Raw genomic sequence first — 14,240 nt, 5'->3', positions numbered from 1 at the left:
GCCTATATGAACCTATATCTAATCTTCCATTCCTCTCAAAAATTTTAGAAAAGGCTTTTGCGCAGCAACTCACTGCCTTCCTGAAAACAAACAATGTATATGAATTGCTTCGGTCTGGTTTTAGACCCCATGATAGCACTGAGACTGCACTTGTGAAGGTGGTAAATTACCTTTTAATGGCATCAGACTGAGGCTCTGCATCTCTCCTCGTGCTCCTAGACCTTAGTGCTGCTTTTGATACCATCAATCACCAGATTCTTTTGGAGAGATTGGAAACCCAAATTGGTCTACACGGACAAGTTCTGGCCTGGTTTAGATCTTATCTGTCGGAAAGATATCAGTTTGTCTCTGTGAATGGTTTGTCCTCTGATATATCAACTGTAAATTTCGGTGTTCCTCAAGGTTCCGTTTTAGGACAACTATTGTTTTGACTATATATTTTACCTCTTGGGTTGGGGATATGGGGTATATGACTGGGTTGAAGACTTTTCAAATTACGTCAAATCACGTTATATCTTACCGTAGCTTTGATTGGACTGATCATGTCAACATCATACTTTCAAAATCTTAGCTAGCAGTCATCATGAATCAAGTGCTCCATTAGACAAACATTACACAAATTGGAAATCGCAAATTCAACAATGAGTGGTTTGGAATCAGTGGCTAACTACAAGCATTGCAAAGTAATCATTAGCCTGCTATTCAATGGAGTGGCTGTGTGGTCCCAAGTCTAAGATTAAGGGTCTCTCTTCCTACTTTAAAATGATAAACATTCAACATTGGCCATGCTGTCAATGAAGTATGATTTGTGGTAAGGTGTTGGAACAGCTTTATGTAGGCCTTAATAGTTTGTGGGCATCGCTCGTCACAGTTATAGTGCAATTAATGTATTGGTTAGCGCTGTGTTGTGGCTTTGCTGGCATGTTTCCCACCAAGACTTACATGAGAAAATTGGCACTGATGTCAGGTTATATTGTGGTATGAGTCAGAACAGAATAACGCTGTAGGTTTTCCTGTGTAAATGTGCAAACACCACTGACTAGCAGTAAACATCGGCCTATTGTGAAGTTTCCTATGTGCTCAGCCTAAACCACTGACCACAGAAGCAGCCAATCACTGAGAAAGCTGTGGTCTCCTGCGTCAGTGAGGTCTGTTAGCTCTCTCCGTTTCTCCACCTAACACCCATAGCCCAACTTTATGACATCGCTTCAGCCAAGTGGTGTTTCTTCGCCGCCATGAGTCCCAACGATTTCTAGAATTTAAACTCATTCTGACCGTTCTCATTGCTCTCAGAAACCGATGGGTTGAGCAAGAGCTGACCTACATGATGACTTTTTCAACTTTGATACTCTCGATTTGTTAAACGATCCAATCGTTGATAAGTTTGTGTACAACGCCCCTCAATTTGAAGTCACACAAACGACTTCTAGGATGGCAGTTTAGACTGAACATACAGAGTGTACAAAACATTAAGAACACCCTGCTCTTTCCTTGACAGGCTGACCAGGTGAAAGAGGGAGAATTTGAACAGGGTATGGTGGTAGGTGCCTTTGAACAGGGTATGGTAGTAGTGCCTTTGAACAGGGTATGGTGGTAGGTGCCAGGTGTTAGGAACTCTAACGCTGCTGGGTTTTTCCATGCACAACAGATTCCCGTGTGTATCAAGAATGGTCCACCACCCAAAGGACATCCAGCTAATTTGACACAACTGTGGGAAGCATTGGAGTCAACATGGGCCAGTATCCCCGTGGAACGCCTTCGACCCCTTGTAGAGTCCACGCCCCGACGACTTGAGGCTTTTCTGAGGGCAAAAGGGGGGGGGTACTTGGTATACTCAGTGTACGCAGCGATCGATAGAGCAGCGGAATTAAATTCATGGTGAATCGTCATGCAGGTGTCGCTAACCTGGGTGCCAGTCTGTTTCATTGTCAATCCAAATGTCTGATTGAACTAGAAGAGCAGAAACAGACCAGGACCCAGGTCAGTGTTTCTCACAAAAACAGGTATAATTCTTATGTGTATATGATTAGCAAAAACAGGGAAACATCACTTCAAGGTTTTAATACAAATCTGTGACAGACAGAAAGACAAAAAAATAAATCAAAAAGTGAAAAAGAAGTTACAACACTTACTCAACAACAAAGTTGTTTTTTTTAAATCAAAAGATGAAATAAAAATATGAATGTCGATCATTTTGTCTTCAAAATAAAATAACTAGAACTATCATCATTCAGATTCCAAATAACGTCGTTCATCAGCCTCTGTAGACAGGACAACATCTCATAATAAACAGATCTCTGTTTACACCAAGAGAGAGATATACACACACACACACACACACACATACACCAAGAGAGAAAGACACACACACACACACACAGACACCAAGACAGAGACACATGAACAGACACACACAAAGAGAGAGACACACACACACCAAGAGAGAGACACACCAAGAGAGAGACACACACACCAAGAGAGACACACACACTAAGAGAGAGACACACACACCAAGAGAGACACACACACCAAGAGAGACACACACACCAAGAGAGAGACACACACATCACGAGAGACACACACATCAAGACACACACACACACCAAGAGAGAGATACACATCAAGAGACACACACACACCAAGAGAGAGACACACACACCAAGAGAGAGACACACACACCAAGAGAGAGACACACACACCAAGAGAGAGACACACACACCAAGAGAGAGACACACACACCAAGAGAGAGACACACACACCAAGAGAGACACACACACACCAAGAGAGAGACACACACACCAAGAGAGAGACACACACACCAAGAGAGAGACACACACACCAAGAGAGAGACACACACCAAGAAAGAGACACACACATCAAGAGAGACACACACCCAGAGAGAGACACACACACCAAGAGAGAGACACACACACCAAGAGAGAGACACACACACCAAGAGAGAGACACACACACCAAGAGAGAGACACACACCAAGAGAGAGACACACACCAAGAGAGAGACACACACATCAAGAGAGACACACACACCAAGAGAGAGACACACACCAAGAGAGAGACACACACCAAGAGAGAGACACACACACCAAGAGAGAGACACACACCAAGAGAGAGACACACACCAAGAGAGAGACACACACATCAAGAGAGAGACACACACCAAGAGAGAGACACACACACCAAGAGAGAGACACACACACCAAGAGAGAGACACACACACCAAGAGAGAGACACACACACCAAGAGAGAGACACACACACCAAGAGAGAGACACACACACCAAGAGAGAGACACACACACCAAGAGAGAGACACACACACCAAGAGAGAGACACACACACCAAGAGAGAGACACACACACCAAGAGAGAGACACACACCAAGAGAGAGACACACACCAAGAAAGAGACACACACCCAGAGAGAGACACACACATCAAGAGAGACACACACCCAGAGAGAGACACACACCCAGAGAGAGACACACACACCAAGAGAGAGACACACACCCAGAGAGAGACACACACATCAAGAGAGACACACACCCAGAGAGAGACACACACCCAGAGAGAGACACACACATCAAGAGAGACACACACCCAGAGAGAGACACACACCAAGAGAGAGACACACACCAAGAGAGAGACACACACACCCAGAGAGAGACACACACCCAGAGAGAGACACACATCGAGGCGGAGGATGGGATGCTGCGTCCCCACCTACAGAAACGTATCTGACGGGTGGAAGGAAATGTACCGCAGCATCTCTGCTTCCTGTGAGGAGGAAACACACATCACTGTTAGTGACATGACACAGATCTGTGTAGGTCTAATCCTTTTAACCTGTATGTGTTTGACGGCCCAGACTGTCCCTACAGACCAGTATGTGTTTGACGGCCCAGACTGTCCCTACAGACCTGTATGTGTTTGACGGCCCAGACTGTCCCTACAGACCTGTATGTGTTTGACGGCCCTAACTGTCCCTACAGACCAGTATGTGTTTGACGGCCCAGACTGTCCCTACAGACCAGTATGTGTTTGACGGCCCTAACTGTCCCTACAGACCTGTATGTGTTTGACGGCCCTAACTGTCCCTACAGACCAGTATGTGTTTGACGGCCCTAACTGTCCCTACAGACCTGTATGTGTTTGACGGCCCTAACTGTCCCTACAGACCAGTATGTGTTTGACGGCCCTAACTGTCCCTACAGACCTGTATGTGTTTGACGGCCCTAACTGTCCCTACAGACCAGTATGTGTTTGACGGCCCTAACTGTCCCTACAGACCAGTATGTGTTTGACGGCCCTAACTGTCCCTACAGACCTGTATGTGTTTGACGGCCCTAACTGTCCCTACAGACCAGTATGTGTTTGACGGCCCAGACTGTCCCTACAGACCAGTATGTGTTTGACGGCCCTAACTGTCCCTACAGACCTGTATGTGTTTGACGGCCCTAACTGTCCCTACAGACCAGTATGTGTTTGACGGCCCAGACTGTCCCTACAGACCTGTATGTGTTTGACGGCCCTAACTGTCCCTACAGACCTGTATGTGTTTGACGGCCCTAACTGTCCCTACAGACCTGTATGTGTTTGACGGCCCAGACTGTCCCTACAGACCTGTATGTGTTTGACGGCCCTAACTGTCCCTACAGACCAGTATGTGTTTGACGGCCCAGACTGTCCCTACAGACCTGTATGTGTTTGACGGCCCTAACTGTCCCTACAGACCTGTATGTGTTTGACGGCCCTAACTGTCCCTACAGACCTGTATGTGTTTGACGGCCCAGACTGTCCCTACAGACCTGTATGTGTTTGACGGCCCTAACTGTCCCTACAGACCAGTATGGGTTTGACGGCCCAGACTGTCCCTACAGACGAGTATGTGTTTGACGGCCCTCTTGGCAGAGGGCTTGGAGTAGTCAAACAGATTGAGGATGTAGTCACGTGACCCCGAATCTGTTCGGTGGGGTGGAATGCCAGACGTGAGCTCGTAAACATGGTCCTGCAGTGTTCTGATCACAGGCGGGTTCTCCGTGTTCTGCTGGGCCGTCTCATTCATCATCATCTAGAACACACAGGGACAATATTATAACGTCTGCAGCACAGTTCTGTTCACCGGGCTCCGGGACAAATGTAGAGCACTAGGCAGGGCAGAGCACGCATCCCGATTCTCTACACTTCCAGTCATGGATTTAACAAACGGTGGAAAACTCCACGCTAATACTTCTCAGTCCATGAGTGTCAAGTGTACAATTTAGGAGAATAGTGAAGAATTGGGACTTAGCCTCCTTTGCGTCTCACCTCTGTGGGCATGGCACTCTCGGCCAGCATACGTTCTGCGTCCAGAGAATTTGATGGAGGCGTCTGCCGAGCTCGTAGCGATGGGTTGCCCGTCTCGGCTGTATGTGGCAGCACGACAGGGACCTTTATGGGGTGTCACACAGCGAGTATCGTACTCAAGACGCCTCAGGAGACTCTGGACGTCGGCGCTGAAACTCCAGGTCGATGTGTCGGACCACCTGACTGCACCATCATCGTTCTCCACGGGAATGAACGATACAGTTCATTAAAACACTGTGGCACAACACTGTAGACAGGTTGCTACCATACTGCACTGTCGCCATTTGCAAAGCAATATTGATGGATGAAATGACGCATGGACATGACATGGACACAAAACAGTGATGTAGCTGGTATCCTGATATGGACCCAAAACAGTGACATGTAGCTGGTATCCTGACATGGACCCAAAACAGTGACATGTAGCTGGTATCCTGATATGGACCCAAAACAGTGACATGTAGCTGGTATCCTGACATGGACCCAAAACAGTGATGTAGCTGGTATCCTGACATGGACCCAAAACAGTGACATGTAGCTGGTATCCTGACATGGACCCAAAACAGTGATGTAGCTGGTATCCTGATATGGACCCAAAACAGTGACATGTAGCTGGTATCCTGATATGGACCCAAAACAGTGACATGTAGCTGGTATCCTGACATCGACCCAAAACAGTGACATGATCATCAACTAGATTCAGCCACAGACCGATTTTTTTGTTAAGCAGAGGGGTCAGGGGCAGAAAATAATTACAAATCATTTGTAGACTGCAAGAAGCAGAAACAGATATATTTTACTATAACAATAATGTCAAACCTTACATTTATATAGGATCATGTCTCTATTACCTAAATAAAACATCAAATGAATGATGCGTGGAAATATGTCTTGACCTCTGGGATCAGGCTGTTAGACACGTTGGTGTAACATTCATTCAACAGCTGGCTGATGATCAGCTGGTAAAGGTGCTGGCGGTCCCGAAGTGTCGGTTTGGGACCAAACATCTCGGCTCAGGCTTCAATGGGACGATTACAACTTGGCTACAATGGATCAAAACATGGTCAGCATTAGTTGCCATCAATAATGTTTTTATTATCGACTTCTATAGCTAGTTAAACCATCCACAACGCCAGAAATGGGCTTTCTAAGCTAGCTAACTTACCAATGGAACCTACAATGCGAGATAGTTAAACTTAGATATTAACTAGCTAGGTACAACAAAACAATCACTTTAACAGGCAAACGGTGAACAAACACCTTATGTTTGCAAAATAACTTCCACCGAACAAATTAGGGAACTAAAATCAAATACTTTATGTTCAACTAATGAATTAATTTACTAGCTATCCCAACATTGTGCAAGCAACGACTGCACCAAACGTACTCTTATGTACAACACAACAAGAACTAAATTAAACTATCGCTTCACATCCTGAAAAATACCTCGTTGAAACCGGCGCTTCGTTCATGCGCTTGCGCGGACACGTCACTTGCGTTATGCCTCATGTCTGTGCGTCATTACGTCACGGGGCTTGTTGACGAGTTTCAACATGGCGAAGGGCTTCAAGTCCAGTTCTAACAACTAAACAATAGTAGAATAGTATGGCTGCAGTTGACGCGGCAGTTCTCATCGGACTGTGTGATGGGGAAATCGATTCAAAGCGATATCCGATGTCTTACTTGACGAACAAAATTGGCGACCAACCGGACAAGCTTCCAGTGATATCATGGCAACGTCCACGCTGTAGGCTATGCAGCGCGGTCATGGCCCATGTGGTGCAGGTGTACTGCCCCCTAGCGGCGTCTCCCTACCACCGCACACTGAATGTGTTCGCCTGCCCCGGGCCACAGTGCAGCGGACAACCGGAGAGCTGGAGGGTTCTGCGTTCTCAGTGTCTGGAATCAGAGGTCAGAACCAACCATGTGGTCCAACCTCCAGGCCAAGCCCCAGTTAAAGAGGTTCCCATGACAACCACATACTGGTGTGATGGGACTGATGACTGGGGTGAGGAAGAGGACAAGCAGGAGGGGGGAGATGGATGGGACAAGGCCCAGAACCAAGCTCATATGGTGGGAAAGGATCCTGAGATCCTCTTACTCACCGGGACCTCCTTTGAGCTGGATGTGAGCGGCAAGCTTCAGGGACTCAGTCTGGAAGGAGGAGAAAAGGTGGTGGAGGAGGAAGGGGAGGTAACGGGTAACATCCCTACCTACAGACCTTTCTACATCAGTGTGGTGGATGAGACGGACCTGGGTGGTCAGTCAGACCTGGAGCACGCTGAGACTCTACTGAGGGAGTACGAGCAGAGAGAGGGAGTAGGGATGATCGGGAGCACTGAGGGGGGAGGAGGGGAGGAGAGGTACGAGAAGGACAACCCCAGACATGGAGACGCAGTGTTCTCCCGCTTCATGAAGAGGATCTCTGTGTGTCCGGAGCAGGTGTTGCGGTACAGCTGGCACGGGTCTCCTCTCTTCTTGTCTGACCCCCCCTCGGACCTTCCTTGGATTAAACCTGGCTGCTGTCACTGTGGAGGAATCAGGGTGTTTGAGTTACAACTGATGCCTGCTCTGGTCAGCCTGCTGCAGAGGACAGACACTGGGTCAAGGTCGGCGGTAGAGATGGGGGATGTAGAGATGAATCCGGGGCTGGAGTTTGGTACTGTGATGGTGTTTACTTGTAGAAACAGCTGTTGGTCGTCAGGCTCAACCTCACCCGTGGAAGAGTTCATCTATCTACAGGCAGATCCAGACCAGAAACTCTTTAAATAACTCCCTCGGTTTCCATCCACAGTTTTTATGCGAGTGAAGTGATCATATTTTTGTTAAGACATGGTGGGATGTTTTTGTGTAAAATTAAATATGCTAGAAATACCTTTTATGTGCAAACATTGGTATAATAACGAAGTAAACTTGGGAGTCGTGATGATATCGTGAGTGGTCCTCCCACCACGACTCGGGAAAGCATTTATTAGGCTACAGATGAAATAAGTTCTGATGAACATCACTGGGGGGGGCGAAAGCACAAGGTGATGAGCTTGATGCTCTTCTCCAATAAATATCTGGGGTCTTATTCTGGTGATATGATGATTAATGCTTGACTGCTGTTTGACAAATAAAAATATTACCACTCTTATCCACTATAATGTCATCATGTAGAGTAGCCTACCAGCACTGAGCTGTTGGCTAGAGAGCAGGTGCCAAGATCAGAGTAGGCCCATGCGCTATTTTAACTCAACAGTCTTTGTGACAAAACTATCATTAGAGTGAAAAATGCATTGGAAAACCATTGAACTTTATATTTTGATTTGGTATATGAAATTGCTCTTCCATTTCCTGGTTGCAGAAAATTCTAATGGTTTGTTTAATTTCAGTTTGTGACAAGCAAGTATAGTGTAGAGAATCATTGTACCATCTAAACCACTGTGAAATATCTTTTCCATGACCATAAGTATTGTATTTTCAGCCGTTTGAAGCTGGTGTACAAAACCGGTAAGTAAAAGATGCAAAAACTAAACTTAGGCATGTGAAGCATAGAAATAGCACGCATAGAACAGATCTATCGCACCTTAGACTGGCTTCCAATGAGAATGACAGATCTACCTCCCCTTAGACTGGCTTCCAATGAGAATGACAGATCTATCGCACCTTAGACTGGCTTCCAATGAGAATGACAGATCTACCTCCCCTTAGACTGGCTTCCATTGAGAATGACAGATCTACCTCCCCTTAGACTGGCTTCCATTGAGAATGACAGATCTACCTCCCCTTAGACTGGCTTCCAATGAGAATGACAGATCTACCGCCCCTTAGACTGGCTTCCAATGAAAATGACAGATCTATCGCCCCTTAGACTGGCTTCCAATGAGAATGACAGATCTACCGCCCCTTAGACTGGCTTCCAATGAGAATGACAGATCTACCGCCCCTTAGACTGGCTTCCAATGAGAATGACAGATCTACCTCCCCTTAGACTGGGTTCTAATGAGAATGACAGATCTATCGCCCCTTAGACTGGGTTCTAATGAGAATGACAGATCTACCGCCCCTTAGACTGGCTTCCAATGAGAATGACAGATCTATCGCCCCTTAGACTGGCTTCCAATGAGAATGACAGATCTACCTCCCCTTAGACTGGCTTCCAATGAGAATGACAGATCTACCGCCCCTTAGACTGGCTTCCAATGAGAATGACAGATCTACCTCCCCTTAGACTGGGTTCTAATGAGAATGACAGATCTATCGCCCCTTAGACTGGCTTCCAATGAGAATGACAGATCTACCGCCCCTTAGACTGGCTTCCAATGAGAATGACAGATCTACCGCCCCTTAGACTGGCTTCCAATGAGAATGACAGATCTACCGCCCCTTAGACTGGCTTCCAATGAGAATGACAGATCTATCGCCCCTTAGACTGGGTTCTAATGAGAATGACAGATCTACCGCCCCTTAGACTGGCTTCCAATGAGAATGACAGATCTACCTCCCCTTAGACTGGCTTCCAATGAGAATGACAGATCTACCTCCCCTTAGACTGGCTTCCAATGAGAATGACAGATCTACCTCCCCTTAGACTGGGTTCTAATGAGAATGACAGATCTATCGCCCCTTAGACTGGCTTCCAATGAGAATGACAGATCTACAACTCACATTTCTATGTGAATTTGACCGGGTCACCCAAAAAGTGACATATTGCAGCTTTAAGCGAAACATTTATTTTCGTGTTCAGTACGTCATCACGTTCGGATTGTTATCTGCACAAAAGTCTGTTTGGCGGAAACACCACTGGTGGTAAAATGCACACATTTACTTCATGCAGATTTCTGAATATTCACATCAACAATGTGGCCTATTGGATAGAATACCGTAATGGAAGAATAAAGATGTTTCTTGCTTTGTTTTGGAAAGAATAAAGAATTCAGAAAGTTAAACATTGTTTGCCAAAATAAATAATGCATAAAATAAAGACAAACATTGAAAAATAAAAGAGCCTGAGTAGAAACTGGAGAACGTTCTCGTTTTCACTACCTTGGCTAAATTATAGAGACATTCTGTAATGAAACAGAATCCATAGGAGGGCGCTGACATCACAGCAGTTGATGTTGAGTTCTATAGTTGCCATGGCGCCATAATAGCAGCCTAAGCACAGAGCTCCTGTAAATTTGTACATATTTGGTTATTTTTAGGTGTTTTTCATAGTTTTTTTTATCAGCTCTTTTGTTTTTGATAACAATGAGTTTTTATTGCATATATCTGGTGTTTTTGAGCCACAGATTTGCAGGTTGACTGACAGGTTAACACTTTTTGGCTTGGCTAGCTAGCTTTTGTTTGAAAAAAAAATGAATCTGGACACAGTACTATCTTTTTTATTTCATCTGGCTGCCAATTCCAGATCTTTGGAGAACATCATTTAAGGAGTGGCCTGAAGCGTGATAAGAATGGGAGACAGAGGAATACAACAGTGCTGAGGCAGAGGGCTCATAGTGAGGACGACTGGCTACTATTCTGAACTGTGTGTGGTGAGCTTTCTGGAGCCCGGGGCGGCTGAGGGCATCAGCCTGCTACCCCGATTTGGAAGAGTTTGACTTAACCCTCTACCAGATCACCAGCAGACTCTATCGTCTACCATCCTCTGACCAGCTCTCTGCTCAAGCTATTAACTGACCCTCTCTATCTTCAGCTGAAGCAGCTTTCAAAGACCTGGCCTCTATTGGTTGACCTGTCATGACATATTGCTTGTTTGTTGTTTTGCTTTGAGGTGCTATGAAAAGCGTTATAGAAGTATACTAAATGATGATGATTATTGTTGTTGCACAGTCAACTGAGCACTGTCTACTGTACAATCTTCACCTTTCTGGCTTTGTTGATGAATTTCTCTGAATGTAAATGTAGCCTCTATGTGGGGAAATGAGAGCCTGATATGCAGGCTATTTGGCTTCAACGTCTTCATTTTAATTACTAACAACAAGATGGCTTTGTGTTGGAGCCCATTTCTTCCTATTTAATAAATAACAGTTAGGCCTACCTGTTGACAGACATATTAGTCTACAGGCTGCTATATCCATAGATTTGTCAGGGTACACCTCGTATTTTATTTTATTTTATCTTTCTGCTTGTTTGTAGGTGACCAAATACTTATTTTCCACCATAATTTGCAAATAAATTCATTAAAAATCCTACAATGTGATTTTCTGGATTTTTTTTCTCATTTTGTGTGTCATAGTTGAAGTGTACCTATGATGAAAATTACAGGCCTCTCTCATCTTTTTAAGTGGGAGAACTTGCACAATTGGTGGCTGACTCAATACTTTTTTGCCCCACTGTAAGTCTCCGACTTCATTGATTTTTGCAATTCGTTCCAGTCATTGGCAGCAGAGAACTGGAAGGAAAGGCGGCCAAAGGAGGAATTGGTTTTGAGGTTGACCAGTGAGATATACCTTCTGGAGCGCGTGCTACGGGTGGGTGTTGCTATGGTGATCAGTGAGCTGAGATAAGGCGGAGCTTTACCTAGCATAGACTTTTGTGGGTCTGGGAACAAAACAATTCATAATTTTACTAGGCAAGTCAGTTAAGAACAAATTCTTATTTTCAATGACAGTCTAGGGACAGTGAGTTAACTGCCTTGTTCAGGGGCAGAACAACAGATTTTTACCTTGTCAGCTTGGGGATTTGATCTTACAACCTTTTGGTTACAAGTCCAACGCTCTAACCACTAGGCTACCTACCTCACTGATGTTTCTCACACCTGAAATGCCTTGCAGTGTCTGACAGAATGCATTCTGGAACACCACTGGAGCTGAGGAGATACCAAGGTATTAATAGCCGACCACAGCCTCAGAGCCTCGTATTAACATGAACTAGGTAATATTCTAACACTGACTCTTGGTCAAGTCAAAAGTTAATTTAGTAAATGCTCAAAATGCAAAAGTATGAAGCCAGTTGAGTATCATGAAATCTGTGGAATAATTTCAGAATGTTATTTGGTCTCCACAAGGTGGCAGTAGGTGATCACAGTTCCTTTCAGATCCCCTCTAGATGTTGTCAGAGGTTTCAACTGCTGCTACAGACAGACAGACAGACCCCCCTCACAGCTCATAGTAGGGGCAACATGTAACCTGTACCAATTCATTGTAAATGTAAAGCATAACTTGTTGAACTCTTAACATGGGTTTAGCCTTGTTGTACTGTCACTTCCTTTAAGACAGTCAGTTCTATTGTCACTTCCTTTAAGACAGTCAGTTCTACTGTCACTTCCTGTAAGACAGTCAGTTCTACTGTCACTTCCTTTAAGACAGCCAGTTCTACTGTCACTTCCTTTAAGACAGTCAGTTCTACTGTCACTTCCTGTAAGACAGTCAGTTCTACTGTCACTTCCTGTAAGACAGCCAGTTCTACTGTCACTTCCTGTAAGACAGCCAGTTCTAATGTCAGAAATGGCACCCTAGTCCCTATGTAGTTGACCAAGCCAAAGTAATGCACTAAATAGCGAATCGAGTGCTATTTGTGACACAGAGAGGGAACTTGGGCATTCACAGTCAGGTTAACCTCTGACCCCTAGTGGAGCAGGGTTTTTTTGTGGGAGATGATACCTCAGGGTTAATCCTAGGAGAGGACGTTTAGTTTTGAAATCTAATCCTCTGGCTTCATCGCGCAGTCAGGCTAAAAGAGCTTAGTGGGAAAAACAAAGGAGGAAGAGTTTGTTTCATGATCAACAACTCATGATGTGATTGTAGGCGTGTACAAAACTCTTCAGAGGTTCTATGTTCCCCTGACCTGGAATCACGATCAAATGCAAGTCAAATCAAATGTATTTATATAGCCCTTCGTACATCAGCTGATATCTCAAAGTGCTGTACAGAAACCCAGCCTAAAACTCCCCAAACAGTAAGCAATGCAGGTGTAGAAGCACGGTGGCTAGGAAAAACTCACTAGAAAGGCCAAAACCTATGAAGAAACCTAGAGAGGAACCAGGCTATGTGGGGTGGCCAGTCCTCTTCTGGCTGTGCCGGGTGGAGATTATAACAGAACATGGCCAAGATGTTCAAATTTTCAGAAATGACCAGCAGGGTCAAATAATAATAATCACAGTAGTTGTCGGTTCCTCTACCTCCTCTCTAAATGCAGACCTCATTATCTCCTGAAAGAATTCACAGCTGTTCGTATCACGGCTGTGTACATCACCCTCACAAGCCGACACTGCGCTTGCCCCCAAGGAAATACACAGGGAATTTTGAACAAATTGGAAAACAGCATATCCCAAGGCTTAATTTATGGTAGCCGGGGAATAAAGCCCAGTTTTGTTACATTTCAGTCGTCTCTATGATGTATATCAAGTGTAATATTGGGATGCAAACTCAAAATTGAATACATTTCGAGTCTATATGTAAAATAGGGGTCTTCTTTCTTTAAGCCTATAACCGTGTCTGTGAGCTGTAGACTTTTGTTTCAAAGTAGATTTGTTTAAGACTAAATCAAATCAAATCAAATCAAATCTTATTTGTTTATTTGTCACTGATGTTAATGTGAGTGTAGCGAAATGCTACCCAGGAACACTCTGCGTGAGCCTGATTTAGACCATTGAAGTAAACGGTTAAGAAACCAACACATCTCACTCGTGGGAATAGGACATCGGATCATTGTTATTCGCCATTTCAAGACGGATACAAAAGCCCCCCGCCCCCCGCCCCCTGCAAATTAGACCATGACTCAGTTCTGAGTCATGATGAAATGATGAAAAGAGGAAGCAGCCGTGTTTAGGTCTGTCCAATGCTGGTCTGACCAATCGGAATCCATTCCACAGGACTGTTTTGATCATGTGGGCTGGGATATGTTCTGCGGACTATGGGCTCCCGATCTCTGTAGTTGACGTGTGTAGTGTGTT

The 14,240-nt window shown here is 45.0% G+C and overlaps 2 protein-coding genes across 2 annotated transcripts; one reads left to right on the top strand and one right to left on the bottom strand.

Moving 5' to 3' along the window:
• Nucleotides 1–4,155: 4,155 nt before the first annotated feature.
• LOC110528691 (cleavage stimulation factor subunit 1) lies at nt 4,156–7,128 on the bottom strand. The gene is made up of 4 exons (XM_090242155.1): nt 6,806–7,128; nt 6,211–6,402; nt 5,321–5,558; nt 4,156–5,084 (listed from the first exon to the last, which is right to left on the bottom strand). Exons 3-4 carry the CDS (start codon nt 5,348–5,350, stop codon nt 4,851–4,853), a joined length of 264 nt encoding a protein of 87 aa, XP_090098281.1. The 5' UTR covers nt 5,351–5,558; nt 6,211–6,402; nt 6,806–7,128; the 3' UTR covers nt 4,156–4,850.
• pdcd2l (programmed cell death 2-like) lies at nt 6,857–8,495 on the top strand. The gene has a single exon (XM_090242154.1). The coding sequence runs from the start codon at nt 6,965–6,967 to the stop codon at nt 8,129–8,131; it is 1,167 nt and encodes a 388-aa protein (XP_090098280.1). The 5' UTR covers nt 6,857–6,964; the 3' UTR covers nt 8,132–8,495.
• The last annotated feature ends 5,745 nt before the right edge of the window (nt 8,496–14,240 follow it).

This window comes from Oncorhynchus mykiss, chromosome 7 (assembly GCF_057628025.1).
Source record: "Oncorhynchus mykiss isolate SJ-2025 chromosome 7, ASM5762802v1, whole genome shotgun sequence".
In the NCBI taxonomy this organism is placed as follows: domain Eukaryota; kingdom Metazoa; phylum Chordata; class Actinopteri; order Salmoniformes; family Salmonidae; genus Oncorhynchus; species Oncorhynchus mykiss.
Note: the sequence above shows the minus strand (reverse complement) of the source record. Positions and strands in the feature narration are given on the sequence as shown.